The 12,006-nt window shown below is 40.2% G+C and overlaps 1 protein-coding gene across 1 annotated transcript in view; it reads left to right on the top strand.

The window, feature by feature from the left end:
• Positions 1-11,387, top strand: part of NCOA7 (nuclear receptor coactivator 7) — a 129,068-nt gene extending 117,681 nt beyond the window's left edge. The window contains exons 11-15 of the mRNA XM_007946605.2: positions 4,502-4,627; positions 7,493-7,645; positions 10,200-10,295; positions 10,701-10,774; positions 11,252-11,387. Coding sequence (XP_007944796.2) covers positions 4,502-4,627; positions 7,493-7,645; positions 10,200-10,295; positions 10,701-10,774; positions 11,252-11,387 — 585 coding nt within the window. The remainder of the gene's footprint in view (positions 1-4,501; positions 4,628-7,492; positions 7,646-10,199; positions 10,296-10,700; positions 10,775-11,251) is intronic.
• Positions 11,388-12,006: the final 619 nt, after the last annotated feature.

Raw genomic sequence — 12,006 nt, forward strand, 5'->3', positions numbered from 1 at the left:
CATGTTCATTGCAGCACTATTTACAATAGCCAAAAGATGGAAACAACCTAGGTGTCTATCAACTGAGGAGTGGATAACCAAACTATGGTACATACACATGGTGGAATACTATGCAACCCTAAAGAATGACGTAGAATCTGCAAAACACTGTGTAATGTGGATGAACTTGGAGCACATTATGCTGAGTGAAATAAGTCAATCACAGAAGGACAAATATTGTATTAGTCCATTATTGTAAAAGTCAAGGCAAGGCTTATCTATGGAAGGACATTTTCTTTGTTGGTTACCAGGGGTTGAAGGTAACACTGTTAGATAGGTAGAGACTGGTATTGATTTGGGTGAAGAGAAGGGCAATGTACCAAATGTGAGTGATCAACATGGTGGCATTGAGGAAGAGAAAGACATACAGAGCTACATGGAAGGTGCAGACAACAAAGATGAATCCTTTTGCACATACAGTACTGTGTTGGCAGTGAAGGCAAATACGGGTATATGGGTGGATAGATGAGTGGACAGGCTGAACTATTAAGTATATCCATGCAGCAGGGAATGTATCCAAGACCATGTACAGGGTTGGCAAACAATAGTACTAAAAGTGTATTTGTATGTTCTGTACGAATTCCCAGGTTTATAGTCAAGCTGACAAGGGACAAGTTTGTAGTTACTTCTTGGTCACAGCCAGCTACCTAGAGAGAGTGAGTAGTTGACCTGTGGGCTCAGGACCATAATCACAGGGGACATCAAGCTCAATTGGCATAACATGCTACACCAAACATCATTCCATGTCTCCTACTTTGGCGAGCTTGCAAGCAGTCATCTAGATGCAACGATGGGTCTATCCTCATCTAGAGCAAAGAAGAATGAAGAAAACCAAAGATTCATGGAAACAATTAGTCCTAGTGACTGGTACACCATGTGATCCGCAGCCTATACAACTGTGAGACCAGAAGAACGAGATGATGCCCAGCTACCACTGTCAACCACTGGGAGGGGGATCTATGTAGGAGATCATGGATAGAGAGGGAGAACAATGTGAAACAAAACTCAAAATCATTTGGAAAAAAAAAGGGGGGAGACCAGGTTTGCTGGTCTGACAGAGCCTGGTGGAACCACTGAGACTATGGCCCCTAGCTGCCCTTCAGGTCTGGAATTGAACCCATACCTGTGGTGTCCAGCCAAACAAAAGACAAACATATGAGTTAAACATTTACCTGAGGTAGATACACTCCTTGGAGAGAACAATCATGGGAGAAAGAAGGGCTATTTATGCACAGGGAGACAGCTGGGGTAGGAGTGCATGGAGGGATGGACACAGGTAAGGGGGAAGGAGGAAGTGGGAGGGGAGGGGAGCTGTTGCATTGGGGTAAATTGTAATCAATGTCATGAGACAAAGTGTATGTGAACTGCTGTATGGAAAGTGAATTTGCTCTATAAATCTTCACCCAAATCACAATTAAAAACAAAGAAAACAGCTTCCAGATGATTTTGAAAAAACAGCCAGGTTTTAGAAACACTGGCCTATAAATATAAATTCTAAGCCCATTCATGGCATCAAATTTCTTCATCACCTTGGCTCCTGCTCTCTCCCCAGCCTCATCAGCCTCTCTCATGTCTACTTCCCTTGCTGTCTCTTCTCCAGTGAACCTAGAAGCTCCTCCCTGAAACCAGCAAGTTGTGTCACATCTCTGTGTTCCTGCTGTGCCCTCCACTGGAAACACTCACCTCCCACCCCCACACACACACACACCTCACTCTTGCTCTCAAACTGAAGTACCACCTCCTCAGTGAATGAGCCTCTCAGAACTCAGTAGTAGGCCATCTCCTTTGAGCTTGCACTCTGGCATTTAGCATTTGTATCACAAGGAATGACATTCATTTGTTTATAAATGTCTCTCTCTGCTGTCTCCTCTTCAGCCCCACCCCCCTTACTGGGGCTTTGGACTGCTTTGTGTCCCCATGTCTGGCAGAACACTTGACACCACAGCATAGGAAGCTCTGCATAAATGTTAGCTGTCACAGAGTGCCAGGTACTGAAGAAAGTGCTGTCTTGCTGGCACAAATCTAGGTGGTTCTGTCCCAGATGGTATGCAGGCTCTTGCACTGAGGTAGAGTTCTGACAGACCTTGATTGGTCACTAAAGGTCTGCCAGAGTCCTTTATAGTTGAGCCCTGGGATGAGCTATGCAGCTGCACTCTGAACCCAAAGCAGCCCCCAAGACCAGAAGGCCATTACAGATCTGGAAAAGACACAGAGAAGTCACTGAAAATTGATCCGATGAGGATCTACATTTCTTTCCAGTCCCTTGACATCTGACCTGGAGAGTAGAGGAGGACTCATCAGTCATTAAGACTAATTTTCTTAAATGTAAAAAAGTGATCATTACTTTGCCAGCTGTTTTATAAAGCTGCTTTCCAACTAAAGCAACATCTACCCTTGACTCACATAAACCAAATGTTCTCCCATTCTTTTAATTCTTCATATCAAATGAAAATGACTTGATATTAAAGTGAAATGCCATTGTTCTAAGTAATGTAATGTACATTGTTCTAAGGTAATGAACGTACCTGCTTCAAGTCTCCTTTTCGCGCCTACAGTTTGGACCTTTTATACTTTTCATCCTTTGAGGTTCAAAAGTCAGGAATATACATAACATGTAGTCTCAGAGAAGGTGCTGAAAACAAACTCTGAAAAGCTGAGCTAAAAAGCTAGGGGGGCGTGAAGACAATTAGGAAGAAAAGTTTAAGAAGAAAAAGAAAAGGACACACACATACAATGGGGTTTTGTTTTTTGTTGTGCTGTAAGGAAACCACCGTATCAAAGGTGAAAGTGTCATTTTACACTCCTACAGCTATGCCAGGCAGGAAGTGTGTGTTTGCTCTAAATCCTAATTTGGGTGTGTTCCTGTAGAAACGTTGAACCCTCTCCTAAGGGAAACAGAAACTTAATCATGCAGGAAACTAGATACTGCAGAAACAGTTGTAGTTCAGTGTGGCCACGAGTTATCTTTGGTGTGGAGGCAGAGAGAAAGCCAGTTCCTTGTTAAAGCGCGTGTGGAGGGCACCGGTCACGATGAGAGTTCGAAGATTGCCTGTGGACATTCAGATTCTCTATTGTGCCAGGCCTGACCAGGAGCCTTTTGTGAAGGTATGAGGGTAGGTCCCTGAGAGATAATCAGGAGCTGGTGAATCCTTAGTGATCTGCTCTCTAATAGGTTTTGAATTACCTTCTACTTAGAATTGTGCTGACATTTCAGCCAGAGCAGGTATCTTACTCCTTCTGGAGATGTGAGTGGTTCAGGGGCCCACTAACAACTGCTAATAGCAACCACAATATGGTGTGGTTGCCCCTTTCGTTAGAGTCAGAAATTCCTGTTTGATTTTTTTTTTCCCCCAGTTATTTTATAGCCTCATTTTGTCCTATGGTAAATGTCAAGTTCTCCAAAAGGATGGTGTCTTTCTTACTGCATTTAAAGTGCTGGATTTGTGATTCTTTGATCGTGTTTTCTTTATCTAAATACTCCTTGAGGAGATAGTAAGATTGATAAGCTAATCTTCTTACCTGTAAATTTGGCTCAGATGATGGCACATATACTGTCGCTGTGCATTTTAGAAATTGAACAGTTTATTACCTGACAGCTTTCGCTAGATATAACTTAAGTATTACATTAACTGCATTAATACTAGTTCCAAGAAATTTTGGTGAATGAGTTGCCTAATCCCTCAATTTCAAACTAATTCAGTAATTTATACAGACTTTAGACGGGTCACAGAATGATTTTTTAGGTGAAATGGTCTTTGGTAGTTCATAAGCATAGTTACCGAGTAATGTGTATCCTATAATATTTCTCAGCTTAGAAAGAAAAAATACTTTGATCATTTCAGCCATACATGAAGAATCATAACTTAGTTGGACTTTAGAATTAAGCCTTATGCCTCTTTGTAGTGTTGTTAATGGCCTCTTTGTTGCCATTCATTGTTTCTATCAGTGTTAGTTGCTATGTTCATAGCTTTGACAGAAAAAAAAAATCAGGAACTTTGACTTAGAAACTATCCTTATATGCCCTAACTCCCTGTTTCTAGAAGACTTAACCCACTGAATGAGCTCTAATTAGTCCCTTTACAATTCTAATTTAGATGCAGGCTAAAGGACAATAAATAACTTAGAACATTTCAAAGGCACGTTGGCTGGACTTGATGGCACACAGCAAGTTGATTATAGAGTTATACATAATTCTCACTGAGCAACTGAGCAAGTAGCAGTGATAGCAAAATGAAAAACTTGTGACTAATTTATATGTCAAGTGCCTCAGCTGTACTGTTAAATTCTGCATTTGTTCTGAAGTTGAAAAATTAGCTATTTCCTCAAAGTGCCATTTCAGTTTTGTGTAGTAGAGCTGAAGCTCGCACATTTTATAGGTAATTGTGTACCTGAGGTAGCTTTCAGCAGTCTGAGGAAAAACAAACACGTCCTTTTTCCTGATCGGTTATGTACTCTCTTTCAGATCATCACTGTTGAGGAGGCAAAGCGCAGGAAGAGCACATGCAGCTACTATGATGACGACGAGGAGGAGGTGCTGCCCGTCCTACAGCCCCACAGTGCACTCCTGGAGAACATGCACGTCGAGCAGGTGGGCTTCCTCCGACGCCTCGGGAAGGGGTCTTCTAGGCTTTAAGATGTACTTCTCACCCCTGACCACATTAGCTCTTCTCCCTCTGGGTGAAGAATGAGCCAGCCTAGAAAGGGGTAATGCTCGGGCTTAACCAACACCTGTGTCCCCTTTCTTGCTCCCTGCTATGCTTTTTTTTTTTTTTTTTCCCTATTGTGACTTGAACAGTAAGTAGCATTCCTGCTACCTTCTCAGGAATGCAAGGACTGTCGATCAGAGACTAGCATCCCTCTACCAACAAACCCAATGAAAGAATCATTTCTTGTCTTACAGGATTTTTGTTTTTTTTCTTTTTTAAGACTGGGAAATCTACCTCCATAGTGATACCGCCTCAGAAACCCAAGGGAGGGGTTGCTATGAGTCTGGTCCGACTCAATGGCACATAACAACAATAACAACAACACTATAGTCCTAGAGTCCCTGGCAAATGCAAATAGTTAACACATTCCGTCAGTAACTAAAAGTTGGGAGGTTGGAGTCCACCCAGAGGCACTTTAGAAGAAAAGCCTGGAAACCTCCTTCCAAGAAAATCAGCTATTAAGCCCTTGTGGCGCACAAGTCCACCCAGACCCGGGGGGTCTCCAGGAGTCAGAGCTGACTCAATGGCAGCTGCTTTATCCTAGTTCTACGACAACTACAGTGTGGTTAGGAATGATCCAAATTTATCCCAGGGATTATTGCAGCATTCCTATAGCTTTAGTTTATAAGGCTCAATAAATGACATATAGCCAATAAACTTTACTTGCTTTATGAAAAATATCTGCCACTATGAAGAATTTTCCTTTTTCTATATTTTATATTTTCTGAAAATCTGTTACTCTAATTTTATGATAACCCCCCAAAAAACCAAACTAACTGCCATTGAGTCGATTAAACTCATTGCGACCCTTCCTTGGGTTTCTGAGGCAGTATCTCTATGGAAGTAGATTGCCCAGTCTTCCTTCTAAGGAACAGCTCATGGGTTTGAACCACCAGCCTTCTGGTTAGCAGTCAGATGCCTTAGGTACTACGCCACCAGAGCTCCCTAGTTTTATAAAATTGAAATGCGATGTGCTTGTATTTGAACCTTCAGTAAGGAATCTTATACTTTCCTCACCAAGTCAGCTTTGAAACAGGAATTTTAGAGACCTTAAGGATTATTGGAGTCCCTATGTGATGCAAGTGATTCTCATGCCCCAACACTAATAGAAGTTAGAGCTTCTGCTGTGTGTGTTTTCAACAACAAAATAAATAAAATGATGTGGAAAAAAAGAGGTTCAGGTCCACCCAGAGAGCCTCAAGAGAAAGGACTGGTGATGTACATCTGAAAAATTGGTTCTATTCCAACACACAGGGGGCTGCCGTGAGTCTGAATTAACTCCATGGCCACTGGTTAAAGGATCGCCCTATTCAACAGTCATTTTACAAACAAGCTGATGCAGGCCCAAGTAAGCCAAGAGACTTGACTAAGCAGTTTAAGAGATGAGGTTAATGGTGATAATAAAACCAAACTCACTGCCATCAAGTTGATTCCAACTCATAGCGACCCCCTTTGGGTTTCCAAGGTGGTAAATCTTTATGGAAGTAGATTGCCCAGTCTTCCTTCTGTGGAGTGGCTGGTGGGTTTGAACCACCAACCTTCTGGTTAGCAGTCAAATGCCTTAGGCACTATTCTACCAGAGCTCCTTAATGAAATTGATTCTAAGCATTCTGAAGAATCTAGCACTTTCTAACCTCCTTTGTTAATAATTTTGAAGAGGTACACATCATTGATATTTGTGGCAAGTAAGCATAAGGTAAATCTTCATGTAGATAATAGATACAGTGACAGTTAGAATAGACTACATCTATCTGTTGTTTCGTGCTGTCATGTTGATTTTCGACTCATAATGACCCCATGTGACAGAGTGGAAATGCTGCAGAGAGTTTTCTTAGCTGTAATCTTTATAGGAGCAGATTGCCAGGTCTTCCTTCTACAGAGCTTCTGGGTAGGTAATATTGCAAATACATTTGTATTTTGGTTAGCATCTGAGTATTTTTCCCTTATGTCACCAAGACTCCTTACATCTAATTACTGGCATAAAAACACTCAGGTTGTCTTGCTCTCACTTCTGTGAGAAGCTGTACTTCTTATTAGCAGCTCTGAGACTATGAGGGTTTAGAAAAAACAAATGGAGAAACGTGAACTTCCCATGGCTTCTGCCAAACAATAGACAGGCATATAAGGTGAGCATTTATACCAGGTGGGTATACTCCTTAGAACAATTAACCATGGGAGATCTGAAAGGTAGCATTTGCACAGGGAGATAGCTCAAAGGGCAGGAATATATAGGAAAGAAGGACACAGGGAAAAGGTAACCATAGGCAGGAAGTGGGAAGAGAGCTGTTGCATTATGGGGATTGCAGTCAGTGTCATGAAACAAAATATGCATGAACTCTTGTATGGAAAAATGAATTTGCTCTGTAAACTTGCATGCAAATCACATTTTAAAAAAGAAACATGCGAACTCTTTGGTGAAAGTCAGGTTAAAGTGTAAAAGGAAGAGCTGTGTCTAGTTCATATGTGTTTATCAAAATAGATAACTGTGTCTTCAAATACAGAGTTGCATCGCATCCTACTGTTAATCTCGCAATAGGAAAGGATGCCATGGACAGCATCCTTGCCAGGGTGAACACTGCCAGAGCACTGATTTTCCCTTCCCTTTCCTGGTTATAGTGACAAATATTTGCCAAAGTAAAGAACAGCATGTAAGTAAGTCTGAGCCACAGGCAGTTGCTTTGTGTCACAAGTTCATGAGTGATTTGTTGTTGAAAGGCATATTTATATCTCCGTCTTTGGATTTGCAGCTGGCCCGATGCCTTCCAGCAAGGGTGCAGGGGTATCCGTGGAGACTTGTCTACAGCACGTTAGAGCACGGCACCAGCTTGAAAACTCTCTATAGGAAATCAGCTTCGCTAGATAGTCCTGTCCTATTGGTCATCAAAGATATGGATAATCAGGTGAGGCCTGTTCCTGTTGTTGAAAACCATTTTTTAATGAAGATCTTCAAATTTACACACTAGTGGACAGATGGGAGCTCTGGTAGCATAGTGCCTAAGGCACTTGACTGCTAACCAGAAGGCTGGCGGTTCAAACCCACCAGCCACTCCTCGGAAGGAAGGTTGGGCAATCCTACTTCCGTAGTGATACTGCCTCGGGAACCCAAGGAGGGGTCGCTATGAGTCGGGGCTGACTCGACGGCAAATAACAACAACAACAAGTGGACAGATGAGTAAAATGATCCTGCATCACCCAGATCCCACAGTTAGCAAGGTTTTGCTATATTTGCTTTATCTGTCTTTATTTCTCCTTTGCCTAAAGTATTGTAATAAATCCCAATCATCATATTATTTCACCCTACATGCTTCAGAATGTATCTCTAAAAAGAAAATAAGCATTTTCTTACATAATCATAATGCTGTGGACCTAACAAAATTAATAATAATTCCTTGGGATTCTCCAGTCCCCAGTTGTTAAAAAGATTGCCCTGATTGCTAAGAAATTATAATTTAAGAAAAAATGTAATTATTTAGAATCATCCAGAGGATGAGAGAGCAAGGATGATTTTTCCTGTTTATTGATCATAAAGGAGCCTACTCTCCTCCTCGTATGGCCATATGCCTTTGTCATATTTTAGCACCAGGCTTTTAAAGAAAGATAGCTATCTCAGTTGAATTTTAGCTCTTTTACAGGAGGATGACTAAAAGAAGAGAAAAAGATTTTGATGTTTTTGTTTGTTCTTAGTAGCTCTACAGAAATATTTGGTAGCAGAAAGTACTATTGTTAAAAGAGTTTCTATACTTCTACTCTACCTAAGACTTAATATTTCAAGAAATCAAGAACTGAGTGTAATTGGTAGGGAAGAGCACCCATGGTGATAATAATCCAGTATGTTGTTGTTGTTGTTGTTGTCAGGTGCCATCAAGTTGGTTCTAACTCATAATGGCCCTATGTACAACAGAATGAAATACTACCTGGGCTTGCACAATCATCACAATCATGGCTATGTTTGAGTCCATTGTCGCAGCCACTGTGCCAATCCATCTCATTGAGAGTCTTTCTCTTTCACACTGACCATCTGCTTTACCAAGCATGGTGCCCTTCTCCAGAGACTGGTCCCTCCTGACAACATGTCCAAAGTGCATTAGACACAATCTCAGCATCCTCACTTCTTAGGAACATTCTGGATATACTTCTCCCAAGACAGATTTCTTCATTCTTTGGCAGTCCATAATATATTCCATATTCTTCACCAACACCACAGTTTGAACACATCAAACATGTCTCGAATACATTCTTCTGTCTTCCCTTTCCATTGTCCAGCTTTCACATGCTTGTGAGGCAATTGAAAATATCATGGCTTAGGTCAGGCACCCCTTAGTCCTCAAGGTGACATCTTTACTTTTTAACACTTTAAAGAGGTCCTTTGCAGCAGATTTGCCCAATGAGGTGTGTCATCTGATTTCTTGACTATTGCTTTCATGGGAATTGATTGTAGATCCATGTAAAATGAAATCTTTGACAACTTCAATGTAGTCTCCAATATCATGATGTTGCTTATTTGTCTGTTTGTGAGTATACAAGCCACCACAGTAAAACAAATTGACAGATGAGTGGTAGAATTGAATTTCAATGATTTTGAAATAGCCTAAGACTTTTCAGATAACATCCATTTAAAACACTTGTTTCTCAAGTGAGATTTAGAATAGTGGCTATATCAGAATCATCTAAGAATATTTCTAAAATACATATACTTACCCCACTCTGCCCCTCTCCAGGTGTTGATCATGATCTGAAATGATAGGAAGCTGAAGCAGTAGACATGCTTCATATTTATAAAATGCTGTTTCTTGGGTAACTAGCCTCTCCTTCCCACCTCCTACTAGAAGAGTGATTGATATAAACATATATAAATCCATTTTACAGCTCATAATATTAAGGATTTTAAAAAAACAGTTCAAAGTAAGGTATATTGGATCAGTCATGTTAAGGATAGAATTATTGACAAGCATAAGGCTTTAATTTTTACATATCAAAAGGGGAGAAAGTTTCTATGGGAAAATGTCTGGCCTTGATCGTATAAAACACATGAGAGATGTGCCATTGTTCCCCTCAGCCCCTATTTCTGTGTTTAAGATACATTTCCTTGTTGTTCAATGTCCCCAGTACATTATCTGTATGCACTAAAGAACATTTGTCTCCATAGTGGAGTTTGGAAGTCTTTACAATTGGAACAAGCTGTTGACTTTTGACAAACATGTTGTCTAAGCTTCATCTAATGGATCTTCCATGCAATGGGGATCCTGACCAGTTGGGTTCCAATTTGAGCTGGAGACATTTTGTTTACTTATTTGTTGGTGATCCTTTTCCATTTAAGAGCTCCAGTTTAGCAGTAATCCTTATTAAAAGAGGAATAATGAGATCTCAACAGGATTGTGTCATAAATATATCAGAAAGTCTTTCTTTGAAATATTTGAGTTTGAAAGTAAGTAACAGTACTTTTTCTTTTGACAGGTTTTTGGAGCATATGCAACTCATCCTTTCAAGTTCAGTGACCATTACTATGGCACAGGCGAAACTTTTCTCTACACTTTTAGCCCCAATTTCAAGGTACCTGTGGAGAAATATCCGACCTCCTGATGTCATGTTGGGCATGTTGGGGGTTCAGGGGTGGCCTGGAGCAGCAACTGTCCTGTAACCTCATCTTGGAATATTTAGCCATACTCCAACTTAGGTCAGCACTTCCTGACTGTAGCACACACCTACCTGTGGAACTCCTCTTCTATGTAGTCTGGGATCCAGGGAGCGGGCAGTCTGGAGCCTGAGTGCCTGAAAGGCCTCTCCTATTTCATAACCCCTTCAGATATCCGGTCATGTTGTGGACCAGTAGTCAGGAGCCACCTCAGCCAATGCAGTAGTGGTTCCCTTGAATAGGCAGATTCTATCTTAGCGTTCCCTTTTTGATAATTCTCCAGATTAAAATGCCTCTTCTCTGTTTTGTGTTTCTATCCCAAGGTCTTTAAGTGGAGTGGAGAAAACTCATACTTTATCAATGGAGACATAAGTTCTTTAGAACTTGGTGGTGGAGGGTAAGGTTTTATTGATGATGTTTTTAATTTACCACTTGAGCTGAGTAGATCTATTTTGACAAAAGTAACCAAAACCTAGACGTCTGGTGATTTTAACTGGTCCATATATTTAGATTAACTAGGACAGTAGCCTAACACATGATACTAAGAATCAAAGATAAAATTATTTATTTATGAATTTAAACGAGGGACTACTACCATTTGTCTTGTAGGAAAGATGGTTCATCTAAATGAAATAAAAGGAATATATCTTTTGCTTTATAAGCAGTTTAGTTTTATCTATTTATAGATTAAAGGAAAAAAGATGGGGCAAGGGAGTCACTGATTTGACTAGTGTAGGCTGTTAGAAAGACACATTTTAGTTTATTTACCCTGAATGTATTTATATATGTGTGTGAGGAAGAAAGAGCCATTTTTCACAGCCACATAAGAGCCACAAAAGATTGAAGTGTTTTCATCTTTTTTTTTTAAACCTAGGGGACGATTTGGTTTATGGCTAGATTCTGATTTATACCATGGACGAAGCAACTCCTGCAGCACTTTCAATAATGATATTCTTTCTAAAAAAGAAGACTTCATAGTTCAGGACCTAGAGGTGTGGACATTTGAGTGAAACTGAGAATGCCTTAAGATATAACATAAAAAGACTGGATTCGATCAGCCTCCCTAATGCTGGCTGGAAGACGAAGCTCCAGCCCAGGCTGCCTCATCCCATCATAATGCTTTCTTTCTGCTGTCACCTCTGAGCACGATCACATCGCAGAAAGATTCAGAAAGGTATATGTGGAGGGCAGACACTGAAGGAAGGAATTTGAAGTTCCGATTGTACTCCCACCTCCTTTAAATCCATCCAGTGAGGTATTAGAGTGTTTATAGATGTATGAGTTAAATGCAACTTTTATTTTTGGTAACTGTGAAAACAAACAAACAAAAAAGATACTGTGGAATTATATACATACCTTGGGTATTTATCAGCATAATTGTCATTACCAAAATGTACAGCATACTGTTGTTTGCCGTGGAAGAGGGCTCATTTAGAAAATTGAAAGTGTACAGTACTTAAAGGAAATATATGATTTTTAAAAAAAATTTTATTTATTATTTCTGATATATTGACTGAAATGTGTTGGCAGTTTTATTTTTGCTTTTACCGTGTCAAATCTTAAAATACATGTATAGATTTTGTGCTATGTTTTGGTGACAAATCCATTTGATTTATATAATTTTATATT

Source organism: Orycteropus afer, unplaced genomic scaffold, assembly GCF_000298275.1.
Source record: "Orycteropus afer afer isolate SDZICR_OR568_19922 unplaced genomic scaffold, OryAfe1.0 scaffold00167, whole genome shotgun sequence".
Lineage (NCBI taxonomy): Eukaryota > Metazoa > Chordata > Mammalia > Tubulidentata > Orycteropodidae > Orycteropus > Orycteropus afer.